This window comes from Carcharhinus amblyrhynchos, chromosome 6 (assembly GCF_965287045.1).
Source record: "Carcharhinus amblyrhynchos chromosome 6, sCarAmb.v2.hapA, whole genome shotgun sequence".
Lineage (NCBI taxonomy): Eukaryota > Metazoa > Chordata > Chondrichthyes > Carcharhiniformes > Carcharhinidae > Carcharhinus > Carcharhinus amblyrhynchos.
Genome location: NC_137329.1, coordinates 125,196,603 through 125,214,816, shown reverse-complemented (window position 1 = coordinate 125,214,816; position 18,214 = coordinate 125,196,603). Strand labels below are relative to the sequence as shown.

Here is an 18,214-nt window from a genome sequence, read left to right as displayed (position 1 = left end):
TAGGGTTAAACGTAGCATTAGAAAACAGCTCCACTGCTCAATAAAGCCTGAAGTCTTAGGGGGCCTCTAGCCTCTTATTTAAATTTTTTTTTGATCTGCCTTTAAGCTCAAAGCACCTTAAAGGTAAAGCAATTATATATCATTATCCCACGTCCTTCAGCTTTCAGTGGGATGTAGAAACAAAATCAAATAATTAGAGAATTAAAACATTGCCAATTACAACCTGAATCTAAAATAATGAGAATAATAGAACCTTCTGATTGATGAATGATTTAAAATGTTGCAGCTGGGATGAGTGGAACATTGGCTTTGAATCCAGTCCAGAGTGAGAGGTTCCCTGGGCTGACATCCCCATTACAGAGAGAAGGGCACTGAATGTGCCATCTTTTTGATGAAGTAAGTGATAGGGAGTAAGATGAAGCAGAAAAAAAGGGTGTATCCTTCGAATCTGCCTTACAGCATGGAAAGAGGTCATTTGGCCCATCGGGTGCATACTGACTCTCTGAAAGAATATCCCACCCTGACCCTCCCCTCCAACCTCTCCCTGTAGCCCTGTGCAATTACCATGGCTAATCTACCTAACCTGCACATCTTTGGAGTGTGGGAGGAAACCCATGCAGACAAGGGGAGAATGTGCAAACTCCACACAGTCACCTAAAGCAGGTATTGAACCCAGGACCTTGGCACTGTGAGGCAGCAGTGTTAAATGCATTAGAAACTTATAAAATTCTAATAGCGTTAGACAGGAGAGATTTAGAAAGAATGTTCCCACTGGTGCTGGAGTCCAGAAGTAAGGGTCATAGTTTGAGAATAAAATGAGGTGAGGGGAAGTTTCTTCACCCAGAGGGTGGTGAATGTGTGGAGTTCACTCCCACAGAATGTAGTTGAGGATAAAATGTTGTGTGACTTCAAGAAGAAATTAGATATGGCTCTTGGGGCTAAAGGGATTAAGGGATATGGAAGGAAGGGGGTGGGGGGGTGAAATCAGGATATTGAATTTGATGATCAACCATGATCAGAATGAATGGCAGAGCAGGCTCGAAGGGAAAAATGGCCTCCTCTTGCATCTGGTCTCTATGTTTAACCACTCTGCCACTGTGCCAGATTGCAGGTTGTTAATACAAGTGGGAACCAGCTAAATATTCAGAGAATCATCGAAACCTTACAGTGCAGAAAGAGGCCATTTGGCCCATCAAATCTGCACCGACCACAATCCCACCCAGACCCTATCCCCATAACCCCGCACATTTACCCATTAATCCCTCTAACCTACACATCTCAGGACACTAAGGGGCAATTTTAATATGGCTAATCAACCTAACCTGCACATCTTTGGACTGTGGGAGGAAACCCACACAGATACAAGAAGATTGTGCAGATTCCACACAGAGCAGTGACCCAAGCCGGGAATCAAACCCAGGTCCCTGGAGCTGTGAAGCAGCAGTGCTAACCCACTGTGCTACCGTGCCGCCCATATTGAAAGATGAGTGGCAGTGAAACAGAAAATACGAGGGACCAAGAGACTATCTGAGGAGAGGTGGGCAATTATTATAAAGGGAGTCCAAAAGTCACTATAAATATAAGCATATAAATATTGATATGGATAGGGAGAGATGATTCCCCTTTCTTCTACCTCTTGGCTGACTACAGCCAGTGGAGTTCTTTTAATTAAGAAAACCTTTTAACTTTCTACAAATACATAAAGGGCAAAAGAGTAACAAAGGAGAGAGCAGTGCCTCCTAAGGATCAGCAAGGTAATCTGTTTGCAGATCTGCAAGAAATCGGTGAGATTCTAAATTAATACTTCTCATCATTATTTACTGTTGAGAAAAGCATGGATGTTAGGGAATTAAATATTGAGATCTTGAAGAGTGTACATATTACAGAGAAGGAGGTGCTGGAAGTCTTAAAGTGCATCAAGTAGATAAATCTGTAGGACCTGATGAAGTGTATCCCAGGACATTGTGGGAGACTAGGTCCCCTAGTCAAGATATTTGAATCAACAATAGCCATGGGTGAGGTGCCTGAAGATTGGAGAGTGGCAAATGTTGTGCCTTTGTTTAAAAAGGGCTGCAGGGAAAAACCTGGAAACTACAGGCCAGTGAGCCTCACATCTGTGGTTGGTAAATTGTTGGAAGGTATTTTGAAAGACAGGATCTACAGACAGGGATGCAAGTATTGATTAGGGACAGTCAGCATAGCTTTGTGAGTGAAAAATCATGTCTCACAAATTTAATTGAGTTTTCTGAAGGGGTAACCAAGAAGGTAGATTTTGATAAGAGAGGGGATTAAGGGTTATGGGGAGAGGGCGGGAATGTGGAACTGAGCCACGACAGATCAGCCATGATCTTATTGAATGGCGGGGCAGGCTCGAGGGGCTAGATGGCCTACTCCTGCTCCTATTTCTTATGTTCTTATTAGATGAGGGAAGTGCAGTTGATGTTGTCTACATGGACTTTAGCAAGGCTTTTGACAAGATACTGCATGGTCGGTTGTTGCATAAGGTTAAATCTCACGGGATCCAGAGTGAGGTATTTAAATAGATATAAAATTGGCTTCTTGACAGAAACCAGAGGGTGGTTGTAGAGAGTTGTTTTTCAAACTGGAGGCCTGTGACCAGCGGTGTGCCTCAGGGATCAGTGCTGGGCCTACTGTTATTTGTCATTTATATTAACGATTTGGATGAGAATATTGGGGGCATGGTTAGTAAGTTTGCAGATGACATCAAGATTGATGGCACAGTGGACAGTGAGGAAGTTATCTCTAATCGCAGTAGGATCTTGATCAAATGGGCCAGTGGACTGACAAATGGCAGATGGAGTGTAATTTAGACAAATGCAAGATGATGCATTTTGGTAGATTGAACCAGGGCAGGACTTACTCAGTTAATGGGAGGGAGCTGGGCAGAGTTACAGAACAAAGAGATCTAGGGGTACATGTTCATAGCTCCTTGAAATTGGAGTCGCAGGTGGACAGAGTGGTGAAGAAGGATTCGGCATGCTTGGTTTCATCGGTCAGAACATTGAATACAGGAGTTGGGATTGGTAAGGCCACACTTAGAATACTGTGTGCAATTCTGGTCACCCTATTATAGAAAGGATATTATTAAATTAGAAAGAGTGCAGAAAAGTTTTATTAGGATGCTACTGGGACTTGGTGGATTGAGTTATAGGGAGAGGCTGCGTAGACTGGGACTAGAACATAGGAGGCTGAGGGGTGATCTAATAGAGGTCTATAAAATAATGAGAAGCATGGACAAGGTAGATAAACAATATCTTTTCCTAAAGGTAGGGGAGTCTAAAACTAGAGGGCATAGGTTTAAGGTGAGAGGGAAGAGATACAAAAGTGTCCAGAGGGGCAATTTTTTAACACAGAGGGTGGTGAGTGTCTGGAACAAGCTGCCAGAGGTAGTAGTAGAGGCAGATACAATTTTATCTTTTAAAAAGCATTTATATAGTTACATGGGTACAATGGGTATAGAGGGATATGGGCTAAATGCTGTAACTTTGTAGGACCCTTGTCAGACCCCACTTGGAGTACTGTGCGCAGTTCTGGTCACCTCACTACAGGAAGGATGTGGAAGCTATTGAGAGGGTGCAGAGGAGATTTACAAGGATGTTGCCTGGATTGGGAGGCATGCCTTATAAAGATAGGTTGAAGGAGCTAGGGCTCCTCTCCCTGGAGAGACGAAGGTTGAGAGGTGATCTGATAGAGGTTTATAAAATGTTGAGAGGAATAGATAGGGTGGATTCTCGGAGGCTATTTCCCAGGGCAGAAATGGTCACTATGAGAGGACACAGGTTTAAGGTGCTGGGAAGCAAGTACAGAGGAGATGTTAGGGGTAAGTTTTTCACTCAGAGGGTGGTGAGTGAGTGGAATCGGCTGCCGTCGGTGGTGGTAGAGGCAAACTCGCTGAGGTCTTTTAAAAGACTTCTGGATGAGTACATGGGATTTAATGGCATTGGAAGTTACAGATAGTTCTATGGATTGGTAGGTATTGATGTGATCAGCGCAACTTGTGGGCCGAAGGGCCTGTTTGTGCTGTAGTGTTCTATGTTCTATGTTAAATGCGGGCAATTGGGATTAGCTTAGGGGTTGGGCGGTGTGGATAAGTTGGGTCGAAAAACCTGTTTCCATGCTATAAACCTCTATGACTCTATGACTCTAACCCTTGAGTACTGTAACTGTCAACTGGTTGGTTTTAACTTATGTTTTAAAAGGAAGATAATTGTTTATTACTCAACATTACAAATGCAACTGTATTCATATACACAGATACACTCACACTCAAGAAAAGATTGTGGTTATAGAGATAGTACGTATTTAGACCTTAGGATTAGAAGATTTCTCTCATACGCTTGCTTTGCCCTGGGTGGAGGTTTGTGTTACAACAGGAAAGAATTAATTTAAACAGCATTAATTTTTTCTCTCACAACCCATCTGTTAATAGAAAGGTATTTTAGAATATTTCCTTCCTGATAAGTGCCAAAGTGTTTCCCGATCATCATTTTTTTGTGCAATCAAATTTTCTATTAATAACCCCACAGCAAACCTGAGGTAAGATGAACTCAAAGGGTTAATTTATTTGCATAGACATAAAATGCCTCCACACTCAGACAGTAAAGAGAAGGAATAGTGAAAAGAAAGATTTGTACTACACTGAGAAAAGAAGTATTGTTTCATATGTGTTCCAGAGTCCAGAGTCAAAATACGATGCTGGATTCCTTCACAGGTTGGTGGGTTGTAAACCGATGCTGGATAAATTACTTTTCCGGTGGTGTTGATTTCACATTATGAGATAGGTATGCAGAGAGGAATCAGTCTTGTCGGTAATGGTAGAGGATTCCCAGCAGAGGCAGCGTAGATGGGGCTGTGTTCAACGTGGGCAATGCTCTCTTTCTGTGAAGCTGCCTCTTAAATGTAAATATCAATCTTAGATGGTGTGAAAGCTTTCAGAAATGATAATCCAAGACAAAGTTAACAGTCAAACATACAAGTATGATTTTTTCAAAGGCAAATCCTGTTTCTCCAACATGATTGAGTGTTCAGATGAAGCTGTGTGATGTATTTGCAGAGACAGAGGTCCCTTCACCAAAATCCCTTTATTTACAATTCTAACACAGTACACAGAGTGCAATCAGACAGCAGGCTACCTCCGGGGATGCCAGAGGAACTGACACACCTGGTCAGTACAAAGCAAAGATTGGCCCATCAATTGGATCCTTAATCAGGGGGTTCATATTCCAATAGGCCAATCTCAATGGCCTGATTGAAACCATTACAGCTGGAACTGGAAACACTGTGTTGGAACTGAAATAAAGGAGACAGGACGGGGAGGTTGGGGAAAATGTATTTTGAATTTAAAAGAGTATGCATATCTGAAAATGTGAAGATATGAGTTTGTCATGGGAAATGTTGACACAGAAATTGAAAGGCAGGTTTCATTGACATTAAACAGATGCAAGTTTGTTTGAACAAAATGGTTCAGCGAACATCAGGGAGCTATTTCCCTTACTGTGCAAGTGCAAAGGATCACATGGGTAAGACATGTTATAGGCATGTTTTGGCAATATGACATTATGGACATACATTGCTATTGACACATGATGTCATGTACATGCGATTTTATGGCTAGGCACATTTTTCTTCTCTGCATGTACTCACACAATCACATAGTCCCATATACAATGAGGAAACTCCACCACTAATTTTCCCAAGAAAGTTGGGTGGATAGTGTGTTTTGTCAGCTCAGATCCTGCTGTCTGATTCTTCTCCTATTCCTGTTCCCAGGTCTATTGGTTCACCGTGGAGTTTGGCCTCTGTAAGCAGAACGATGAGATCAAAGCCTATGGTGCAGGGCTGCTGTCTTCCTTCGGAGAACTGCAGGTCTGTCATGTTCCATTGTTCTTCCCATGCAGAGATTTGTCTTTCTAAACTCATGTTTACAATAGAAAATTCCACCAATTAAGTGAACGACCTTTTCCTATTCAGTATTGCTTAACGAATAAACCGGAACTACTTCCCTTTGACCCGGAGAAGACGGCTTGTCAGAAATATCCAATCACCAATTTCCAACCAGTCTACTTTGTTGCTGAATCATTTGAAGATGCAAAGGAGAAAGTGAGGTAAGCTGAGACACCGGGAGTATGAGGACAAGGAGGAGGCCATCCTGAACCTTGACCCTGCTTCACAGTTCAATTAGAATTATGACAGATCTGTCAGATCTGTACCGCAACGCCCATTTTCCACCTTTATGTCTTGTACTTTGACACCCTCACCCAACAAACTTTATTCATCTCAATCTTGAAACTTCCAGGTGAACCATCGTAGTTGAATGGAGAGAATTACAAATTTCCCCTAACCTTTGTGTGAAAGAGTCCTCCCTGATTTCACTCCAAGAAAGTCTGGCTCTAATTTTAACTTGTTTTCCTGTTTTGGATTCCCCCACCAGAGGAAATGATTGGCAAAATGTTTTCAAAATATTTCTATTTCTAAGTGTAATAATTGTGTGAAAAAAATGGGTCGATTTCTCAGGTGTGTTTTGCATCGCAATTGTTCAACACTGGGTCACAGTTTTGGAAAGTTGGGAGTTTTGTGCCGGTACCAAGAGGAGCGGGGCCTAAACACGCTGCTGAGCCGGCTGCAAAGAGCTCGGGTATTGTTTTACAAGGGTGCCTGGATCTCACAGTGCACTGGAAGACCCCCTCCCTCCCCCATGGGCATTGGAACCCCTCTCATCATCAGCAGCATGCTTCCTGCTGCCCCCAACATGGGTCACCCACAGCTTTATCAGGGCATCAGGGTCTCCCAACATGCCCCCCTATCGTGACCACGAACCACGCCTGCATGGCCCCCCCTTGCATAGTCCCCTGTCATAGTCCCTGCCCAGGGTCTATCTCTGGACCTCCCACCCTCTCTCGTTCCACAAACACCACCTCCCCCACCAACGACTGCGACTGTTTCCTCCTATCACCAGTACCCTGAAGTAAACCCCCAGAATCCCAAAATCAACACCTCTGACTCCACCCTCCCTTCCTCAGACACATTTTACAGCCCACTCCCCACTTGGTGTCCAGTCTTGGCACAGTTCCTGTCTGGGTGCTCAATGCGAATCAAGTTATGTGAGGTCCCCAAGGAGGCGAAAGCAACTTCTACTGACCCCAGAGTCATGGACAAGGTGAAGCTCGTGAGGTGCCCATCACTAATATACAACCATAAAACCGAACCTTCTAAACTCTTGCTGACGAGAGGATTAATTTGGAGGATGAATTTAATTCTGCCAAGGTGGCCTCATAATGAGCAAGTTGTGGTTTGTTTTTTTTACAATTCTGACATGCGAGAATATTCTGAAGAAAGGTCTATACGTTCTGTTCCAGGCTGAAGGTTCAAGTTACTCGTGTTGTAGGAGTGAGTGAGTGAAACATTGAAGATGAGGCATATTGCTTTCCCACCTTTGACAGTAAAGACAAAGTCTTCCTCCCATTCTTCATTAAACATCAGTCTTCTTCTTCACCCTTCCACTTCTTACAGCTTGATATTGCTGTTTTTATGCACAAAAATTTACGAAGGATTTATTGCTATTGGCCTGTGACAATTCTTCAGCTGGTCGTGTGTTACGGCTCTCTCGTTTTCCAGGGTTTTTTTCACACACAATCCAGGTAAAAACATTTCAGCTCATTCCAGCTTTACCTCATGTCTTGTAGCATGAGAGAGGCTGAGGGAGCTGGAGGGACCACTCCAAAATGGCAGTGACCACGTGGGTCTCAGACTGATGGGAAACTCCTCAGTGCTGCTGACTGCTCTTGCGTTCTCTCCCATGAAAAGCTAACCATTTCCTGCAGCCCCTTTTGAGTAGATTTTCACCCTCAAAAAACTCCATTACAGAAAAAAACTCCAAAAGAAAGGACCATGTTTACAGGAGCTACATGCAGTTTGTGAGTTGCCAACTGTGGAATATAGTATACCAATTTGAGAGAATTATGCGTAAGTTACAGCTTGACCTGCAAGGTGTACATGAGGCCTTGAACAGTGAAGAGAGAGGCGGTAAAAGGACTGGTGTAACTCCTCCTGCATTTGTACAAATAGAGGGGACAGAGTGCTAGGGAGTGACTGAGGAGCGAACCGGGGGATCACACAAGAAACAGTTCCATCAGAATGTAGGGAGGGGAAGATGTGTTTGACAATGGCAACACATTGAAAGTGGCAGAAAATGATCAGTGGAATACTGAAGCTGGTGAATCCCTTTACACTGGGGAGACAAAGTGTAGACTGGGTGACTGTTAGTGGAAATCCTCTGTTCAGTCCACACACGATTCTGAGTTGTTGGTGGGCTGTTATATAAATTCCCCATCCTGCTTTCGCACTGACATCCCTGTCCTCAACCTGTCACACTGTTCCAGTGAAGCTGATAGTGAGATTCAGTAACCGAACCTCATCCTTTGATTAAGGTTTCATTTCATTTGATTTATTATTGTCATATGTATTAGTATACAGTGAAAAAGTATTCTTTCTTGCATGCTACACATAGCATACCGTACAGAGGGAAGGAAAGGAGAGGGTGCAGAATGTAGTGTTACAGTCACAGCGAGGTTATAAAGAAAGATCAACTTAATGCAAGATAGGTCCATTCAAAAGTCTGACAGCAGCAGAAAGAAGTTGTTCTTGTGTTGATTGGTACGTGACCTTACACTTTTGTATCTTTTCCCCGATGGAAGAAGGTGGAAGAGAGAATGTCCGGGGTGCGTGGGGTCCTTAATTATGCTGACTGTTTCGCCAAGGCAGCGGAAAGTGTAGACAGAGTTAATGGATGGGAGGCCGGTTTGACTGATAGATTGGGCTACATTCACTTCATAACCTTCCAGGCTCAACATTCAAGTTTAGCGGGTTCAGACAGTAATCTCTATCCCCTCATTCTGTTTCCATTTCTTTGCCAGCTTTTCTTTTCTTACTTTTGTTTTCAGACACAGGAACTGCTCAAGGCACATTCTTTCTTTGTTTCTTTTCTTGCCCCATCATCATTCTCTTTGGCTCTGAAAGATTATCACTCCTATCCTCCACCCTACCACAGACCTTTCTTTTGTTCTTGCCCCAACCACCTCTTGGCATCTATTACATTGCTAAAGGGTACCTACTGGTTTAGCTCAGTTAACTGGACAGCTGGTTTGTGATATAGAGAGATGCCAACAGTGCGGGTTCAGTTCCACCTTCAGGCCCCACCTTCTCAATCTTGCCCCTCACATGAGGTATGGTGACCTTGGGTTTAGCCACCACCAGTCATCTGGGACTATAGCAACTTTACCTTTTACATCTCTAACATTTCCCAGTTCTAATGAAAGGTCATCGACCTGAAACTTTAATTCTGTTTCTCTCTCCACAAATGCTGCCAGCCCTGCTGAGTATTTCCAGGGTTAACTGCAGATTTTCTTATTGTTAGTGTTTGGAACCTGTTGCCCGCAGACTCTCTTTCCTGTTTCCTGAAATGGTGACTAAGCATCCAATCGCCCTTTGTTGGTGGAATTCTCTGGCCATTCACGCCAAATAAATTCTTGGGTGCTGCTGCAATGAATGGAAATTTGGCCCAGCGCCAAATTCTCCGTCCTCACTTGCAGACGTGGCAGGTGTCAACAGCCAGTGTTCTGGCCCTTGGCTGTAAAACGTTTTGGGAGATTCTGGAATCAGGAAAGGTGCAATATAAATGGAACTCCTTTCTTTTAATTGAAACCCAGTAAAGCCTAAAAAAAACAATCAAACCAGGCAGATTATTTTGGTTATTTCAGCGGTTGTGCTGGTTTTGAAGTCCCAGGTCAGAGTCTCACAAGAGTCTGTCTCAGAATATTTCTTGACCGTATTGAAGCAGCAAGCTCCACACTCTTCATTTTATATAAGAACTGAACTTTTCCAGCTGATATTTATCTTTCTTTCTCCTCCAAGGAAATTTGCTGCCACAATCCCTCGGCCCTTCTCTGTCCGTTATAACTCTTACACCCAAAGTATTGAAGTTCTGGACAACATTGAGCAACTGAAGAACCTGGTTGACAGTATCAGTGGTAAGTGTCTATCTCAGAATGATCAAACTGATGATTGTCTCAAATACTATTCGACATGGGTAAAGATTCTCAACATCCAATGAGCTGTAACTACGTCTATGTACGTGCCCTATTTTTGTACAGGTATTACCGAGACTATTTTAGATTTTGGTTTGACTTCTTGCACCTCCCAGATTGCAGTGAGTAACCATGTAATAGCCTGAGTAAGCCAATTATTTACAGGTATTTAAGCACACAGATGCTGATCTACCTCTGCAGGGCTGAGGGAGTGCGGTATTGTCAGAATTGTAGCCTTTTGGATAAAGCCACAACTTTCCCCTCAGGTGGACAGAAAGGATCCCATCGAGCTATTCAAAGTGGAGCAGGAGATTTCAACCTCAGTGTTTTGGCAACGTGATCTGTTCTCAATTAATATCACTAAAACAGATTACCTGGTCATAATCACAGTACTGTTCTTGGACTCTTGCTGTGTGCAAATCGTTGGAGGTGCTGTGCTTCAATGGGTTGTTAAACCAAGATCTTGTCCATTCATTCGGGTTTTATAAAAGAACTGGAAGAAATCAGGCAATTCTCTCACTCTTTTCCTCAATATCTCTTCCACGACCAATATCACCAAAAATAAACCAACTCCCTCATTCACTCACTCAAAACTAGTCAACTCTCTCATTCACCTATATAAAACCAGGGGCCCAAGCAACTGAAGGTTCAAGCACTAATAGAGGAGCGATTAAAATCAGGGTTAAGCAACATTTGATTTGGTTTGATTTCTTATGGCACATGTATTGGTATAGAGTGAAAAATATTGTTTCTTGTTCACTGTGCAGGCAAAGCATGCCATTCATAGAGTACATAGGGGAGAAGGAAATGAGAAAGTACAGAATGTAGTGTTATGTTCATAACTAGGGTGCGGAGAAAGATTAACTTAATATAAGGTAGATCCATTCAAAAGTCTGACAGCAGCAGGGAAGAAGTTGGTATGTGATCTCAGATTATTGAGTTGGTTGGTATGTGATCTCAGATTTTTGTATCTTTTTCTCAATGGAAGAAGGTGGAAGAGTGTATATCCGGGGTTTTGATTTGATCGATGATTGTCACATGTATTAACATATAGTGAAAAGTCTTGCATGCTGTACCGTTCATAGAGACATGCCAAATTTCATTAGCCTTCTGAGAAAGTAGAGGCTTTGGTAGGCTTTCTTAACTACAGTGTCGGCATGAGGGGACCAGGACAGGTTATTGGTGATCAGGACACCCAGAAATCTGAAGCTCGAAACCGCTTCCACTTCATCCCCATTGGTGTAGACAGTGACCTGTCCTCCACTCCAAGAGGCCAGAATTCAAGGAGCACAGAGATTTCGGAGGGTTGTCAGGCTGGAAGAAGTTACAGAGATAGGGAGGCAATGCTTTTGAGACAATGCACAATAAGTTGCATTTGAAGAAATAGTATGGTAATATATTGAAACCAATTGAGTAAAAAAAATTAAATTCTAATTACTGTTGTTTAAAATTTGCAGGTGAAATGGGAACTCTCTACCATGCTCTGAGGAAACTTCAGTGAAGATTACAAAGGGAAATACTTCCTTTGAAAGCCACATTATCAATAAGTGTACAGGAACTCTTTTAAAAACATACAGAGTGAGAACAGTGCACTCAGCCCACCAACCTGATCTTCCACCCTCCTTTTACACATGGTTTGTCCTGGTCAACCACTCAATCTTCTAGGTGAGGTAGTCCACTAGAGACAAAATTTCTACGAAGGTGAATTTGTTGCCAGTTCCAGAAGGTAACATCAACCCACCTCACGTTCCACACTGTTGGAATTTGACTAGTTGCATTCAGAGGTGGCCCCAGTGGTACAAAGTCTTGTCACAAGTATTGGATCATCATCTACATCTATCCTAATTCTTTGTAACTCTCATACATAAGAACATATGAAGTACTTCATTTGAAGTATTCAACATCGAAGGAAGCCATTTGGCATGCTCTACCATTAGTGGTTTTTTTGAAAGAGTTATCCAATTCTTTCCACTCCCATAATGAGGATCCCATAGGCATGACTCTATTTTGTTTTTCATGAATTTATCCAATTCCATTCCGAAAGTTACTATTGAATCTGGTTCCACTGATTTTTCAGGCACTGCATTACAGATCATAGCAATTTACTGCACTATCTTCATCTGCTAGTCTGATTCAGTCCCAATTATCTTCAACCTGAGTCTCCCTGGTGACTGACCCACCTGCTAGTTGAAGCAGTTTCTCTTCATTGACTCTATCAGTAACCCTCATCATCCTTAGATACATATATATATCTACCTATTTGAAACAGTTTTTGTGCTGGGTTTTCTGTGCTGACGCAGATCTTAAAGAGTGAGCAGTAATTCCAATCTGAACAGGCCAATTCCGCTGCCTCTAATCCCCATGATGTGGAGATGCCGGCATTGGACTGGCGTAGGCACAGTAAGAAGTCTCACAACACAGGGTAATGTCCAATAGGTTTATTTGTTAGCATGAACTTTCAGAGTGCTACCCCTTCACTCACCTGATGAAGGAGTAGCGCTCCAAAAGCTTGTGCTACCAATAAACATAGATTCATAGAGGTTTACAGCATGGAAACAGGCCCTTCGGCCCAACTTGTCCATGCCGCTCTTTCTTTTAAAAAAACCCTAAACTAATCCCAATTGCCTGCATTTGGCCCACACCCATCATACCCATGTAACTATCTAAATGCTATTTAAAAGATAAATTTGTATCCACCCCTACTACTACCTCTGGCAGCTTGTTCCAGACACTCACCACCCTCTGTGTGAAAAAAGTTGCCCCTCTGGACACTTCTGTGTCTCTCCCCTCTCACCTTAAACCTATACTCTCTAGTTTTAGAACTCCCCTACCTTTGGGCAAAGATATTGACTATCCAGCTGATCTGTGTCTATACATTGCTCCTTAAACCTATATCCACGACAAAGCTTTTAATCTGCCATTGTCAGCCCACTGGCCCAATTGTTCAAGATCCCGCTGCAATTGGAGGCACACCACTGGTCACAGGCCTCCAGTTTGAAAAACAACTCTCTACAACCACCCTCTGGCTTCTGTCAAGAAGCCGATTTTGTATCCATTTAGAAACCTCACCCTGGATCCCGTAAAATTTAATTTTATGCAACAGCCTAGCATGCGGTTCATTGTCAAAGTCCATGTGGACAATATCAACTGCACTGCCCTCATCTACCTTCTTGGTTACCCCTTTAGAAAACTCAATTAAATTTGTGAGACATGATTTTCCACTCACAAAGCTATGCCGACTGTCCCTAATCAGTCCTTGCATCTCTAAATGCCTGTAGATCCTCTGTCTCAAAACACCTTCCAACGATTTACCCACCACAGAGTTGGACTTTAACCTGGTGTTGTGAGACTTCTAATCCCCAGGAAGATTTCATGAAAAATGGACATTCCAGCCAGTTTGGTTGGGCTTGTCATTGATTGCACAGAAGAACATTGTAGCAGTGAAGGCATCTCAGGCTGCTTTAACCAACACTGGATCAGAGAGGTTTCCTGGGGCTCTAGATATTAAGCATTTGCATGGTGGGAAACGTACCGTCTGGAATTCTCTGACTGTTCATGCCAGCAGGATTCTCTGGTCCCACTGGAAATGTACCCTTGCTATGGGTTTTTGATAGCAGTGAGAGCAGAGAATCCCGCAGCTAGCAAACACCACTCCACTCCTGCCGCTGGGAAACATGCAACTGAGAGGCTGGAGGATCTCACCCACTGTTTTTTGAACTTGCTTTGCACTTGTCCATTTTGAACTTAGTGTAAGAAGGTAGATGGGGATGGGCGTGAAAATTTCCTGTATTGAGCAAAGAGATCTAAAATACTGAAGGCACACTTGATGTTCTAAAACCCTTTGACCATGTGCCTGTATCTCTGCCAATGCCAATAACCCCACCCTGTACAAGTCAATAGCCATTGTCCTTCTGTACCTTTATTAAACATTAGTATCTATACCGCCACATTGTTTATGTAGACACTATATGTTCCAGGGCAGACCCTACAGAGCTCTGCTAGTCACTGTTCCCTACTTCTTCTGTTCAGTCAATGAACACACACCACCGAATCAATCTACAGGTGAGAGTAATTTTGAAAATGCAAATAGAATGAGTGTCCTTCATTGGGGTTGCTTTCTTTCTCTGAAACCAAGGGTGATCTTGAGGTGTCCAACCTAAGTCTTTAGTCACAGGCTCAGTGCTTCTTTCTGAGGTTTGCGTAGGCAGCTGTTACAAAACAGCAATATTGCTCATTTGAAGAGAACACCTGAGACCCTTTTGAGTAGAAGCGTGTTTATGCAAAATGGTTATATTTGAATGCTTTGAACAATTCTTTATTTTTCCCCTCGTATGTTGTATACCTGTCAGTTCTCTGTTAAGGCAGTCATTTTACTGCATACAGCTTGCGTCTTTCTCTATTCTCATTGAAATATAAAGAAAAGGTTGATGTAAAAGATCAGGGGTGTCCAAGTTTTATTTGCTGAGAACCATATATTTGTGTAACACAGATCATAAACGGCCACATGCAATGTCAAAATCAATGTTCATTCAATTGTATCCATCTGATGCTAATTATCTTGCTTTTCTTAAATGGAATACATCCATTGAGATAAAAATTAGATATATGCAGTTTCAGCTAATATCAAAAATAAATGTAATTTGATAAAATAACATAAAAGTAAGCTAGTCCAATTCATAATTAAGGAAATGTTGCTAAGAAACCTACAGATCTAAGAAAATTTGAAACAGGACAAACCAGCTAATAGGAAATAAATGATAAATACTCTGGATGTTGGGAATCTGAAATAACATCAAAAATATCATGAAAGTATTGAGCTGGTCTGGCAACTACTTCTGTGGGGAGACAGAACAATTTAACATTTCAAATCAATAAACTTTTATCAGAACTGGAAGGAATATGTGATTTAACAGTGTTAAGGCGCAGCTTTGATCTCTATTTTTGCAGAAGAATATGGCAAAAAATGGTTTGGCACAGACAAGAAGGGCCAAAAGGCCTGTTTCTGAGCTATAATTTTTTTTGGTTCTATGATATCCTTGCACTGGAGGCTGTTCAGCAAAGATTCACTCGATTGGTTGCTGAATGAAGAGGGTTATTCTAAGAGAGGCTAAGTTAATTGAGCTGAGACTGTTTGGAGTTTAGAAAAAAAATGAGAGGTAATTTCATTGAAACATGCAAGGTTCTTCAGGGTTTGATAGGGTAAACACTGGGAGATTGTTCCCTCTGAAACATGGGGACATAGTCTCAGGATAAGGGGCCAATTATTTAGGACTGAAATGAGGAGAAATCTCTTCTTTCAGAGGTTCATGAATCTTTACAATTTTCTACCCCAGAGAGTTGAGGATGCTCCATCATTAAATATATTTAAGCTTGGATTGGGTGATGTTTGGTCTTTTAGAAAATCAATGGATATGGGGGGATAGGCAGAAAATCAATCACAATCCTATTGAATGGCAGACCTGGCTCGAGGCGATGCATGGTCTATTCCTACCCCTGTTTCTTGTATTCATGTGTCCATGATCAAGTCTTGCTTATTTACTTTAAAGCTGTTCAATCTCCCAGTTCTGATGAAAAGTCATCAACCTGAAATGTTAACTCTGTTTCTTTCGCAATGATGTCCCCTGACCTGCTGAGAGTTTCCAGCATTTTCTGTTTTTTTTGTACTTGAAGTCAGGCATAAGTAGATTACAAATAGGATCGGGTAACTTGGGATCCAAGGGCTGGATGTAATCCATGGGCTGAGAGTGGATATCATTTCTTTCATCGATACGTATTAGAAATCTACTCTGTTCAGTAAAGAAATTTTGAGTTGATGCATTTATTTTCAGTTTTAATCTCTTAGAACTAATATGTACAGGCATAGCATTTGATATAAACCATGTAAGAATGTTTCAGCCCTGCAACATTCTGTTCTGAATGATCTGAGTTCTGAAGCACAAATAAGTTGTTTTTCAATGTTCTTCATTCATCTAAGAACAATGTTTTCAACTAACTGTCAGATGTTGCAGAATATTGTTAATCTTATCTGAAATTTACAACAGCTTCTAATTTTTTGATAATATTGACCATCCTGTTTGCTGGTTGTTCACATATTTATTAAAAAAAACTCTGAAATGTAACTATTCAAATGATCAAACTGTATAAGATTTTCTTTTGCAGTGTTAATTTTGCTACCTGAGGGTATTGTTCTGCGCAATTGGAAGATGCTTACACAATCCTTGCCAGCACTGCCCCAAAAGGCAAAGCTTTGAGGTGGCTTCTATCATATTTCCTGTTTTAAAGGTAGAATTCAGCATATTAATTGTCTCATTATGAAGATACATAGAATATGCATGTAATAAATGAAACACAGAGATGTAGTATCAAATGAGGTGGACGTCACATCTGTCATTACCATAAATACAATGTCTTACCTAATAAAATAGTTTAGAGGTTTAAAAATGTTGCTGTCTTATTTGCTCAGTCTACACTGCAATATATTCCACTGCACAATGGACTGTTAGGTGTTTCAAAGTGGTTAACCCTAATACCAACTCATTGGTAATTTCTGTCTTTCACTGGATAAAAACAAATTACCGCAGATGCTGGAACCTGAAACCAGGAGAGAAAACGCTGGAAAATCTCAGCAGGTCTGGCAGCATCTGTAAGGAGAGAAAAGAGCTGATGTTTTGAGTCCAGATGACCCTCTGCCAGATCTGCTGAGATTTTCCAGCGTTTTATCTTTTGGTTTCAGTCTTTCACTCTAGGATGTTGGAAGATATCATACAGGGGCTGGCTGTAATTACCTTCATTGTGATAACCATGGAAAAAAATCTGCATTGTGTATTAGGAGTCGGTACTTAGGCGTCAACTCTCGGGTTACAGGTCAATTGCCTTACACACATTGGACCCTATTTTACTATTTTCATTCTAAGTGCTGAATAGAACATAGAACATTACAGCACAGTACAGGCCCTTCGGCCCTCAATGTTGTGCTGAGCTATGTCCAATCCCAAGATCAAGCTATCCCACTCCTTATCATTCTGGTGAGCTCCATGTGCCTATCCAATAACCGCTTGAAAGTTCCTAAAGTGTCCGACTCCACTATCACAGCAGGCAGTGTATTCCACACCCCAACCACTCTCTGAGTAAAGAATCTACCTCGGACATCCCTCCTGTATCTCCCACCATGAACCTTATAGTTATGCTCCCTAGTAACAGTTACATCCACCCCCCCCCACTACCCACACACATCACTGTCCCCCTTATCCACCCATCCCCACTACCCAAGCGCATCACTGTCCCCCTTATCCATCCCCCCCCACTACCCACACTCATCACTGTCCTTCTTGGCCACCCACACCCTACTACCCATACGCATCACTGTCCCCCTTACCCACCCCCCACTATCCAGACCGATCGCCACCTCTAACCTGCTCTCCATCAATCACCCCGCACGGTGGCAGTGGACATCCCTGCTCCTGCTCCCCCCTCCACCAGCAATCCATCTGCCTCCCTGACCAGAGATCCATCTGCCCCCCCCCAACCACCTGTGAGCGATCGAGCCTCCCCCATCGACAACGATTTAGCCTCACTGCCCCTGCACCCCATAGAATGGTCTGGCCTCACACCCCCCCCCCATCCCAGACAATGATCTAGCCTCACATCTGCCCCCCCCCCCACCAAGAGAATGATCTGGCCTTCACCCCACCCCCCTGAAGAACATCTGACCTGCCTCCTCTTCCCTCCCCACCAGACAATGATCGGCCCTCTCTCCCCCCTCTGCCCCACCAGAGATACATCTGACCCACCTTCTCCTCCTCACCTCCCCCCAACCAGACAACTATCTGGTCTCCCTCCCTCCTCCTCCCCACCACTGATCTGAGTCAGAGAGCCGTTGGAAACACTGGACATGCTCTTCAGCAGCTGGAGCCCCCCCCATTCAGGCTTTTATTTAGCAGGTCCATTATAGCGTGGTTCCAGATTGGCAAACGCAATGGGTAAAGGGGGAAATGCTGATAGAGTTGGGCAGGCAGTTCATTAATTCAATTTAAGTGCATGCAAATGCATTTAAATCGCCGTTGCACCCATTTTGGACACAAAGTGGATCGCCACTGGGTTTTGGGAAAGTG

At 42.7% G+C, this 18,214-nt stretch overlaps 1 protein-coding gene across 1 annotated transcript in view; it reads left to right on the top strand.

Annotated features, from left to right (window-relative positions):
* Window positions 1-11,604, top strand: part of pah (phenylalanine hydroxylase) — a 51,115-nt gene extending 39,511 nt beyond the window's left edge. The window contains exons 10-13 of the mRNA XM_080191784.1: window positions 5,791-5,886; window positions 5,992-6,125; window positions 9,931-10,046; window positions 11,561-11,604. Of these exons, the coding sequence (XP_080047910.1) occupies window positions 5,791-5,886; window positions 5,992-6,125; window positions 9,931-10,046; window positions 11,561-11,604 (390 nt within the window). The remainder of the gene's footprint in view (window positions 1-5,790; window positions 5,887-5,991; window positions 6,126-9,930; window positions 10,047-11,560) is intronic.
* Window positions 11,605-18,214: the final 6,610 nt, after the last annotated feature.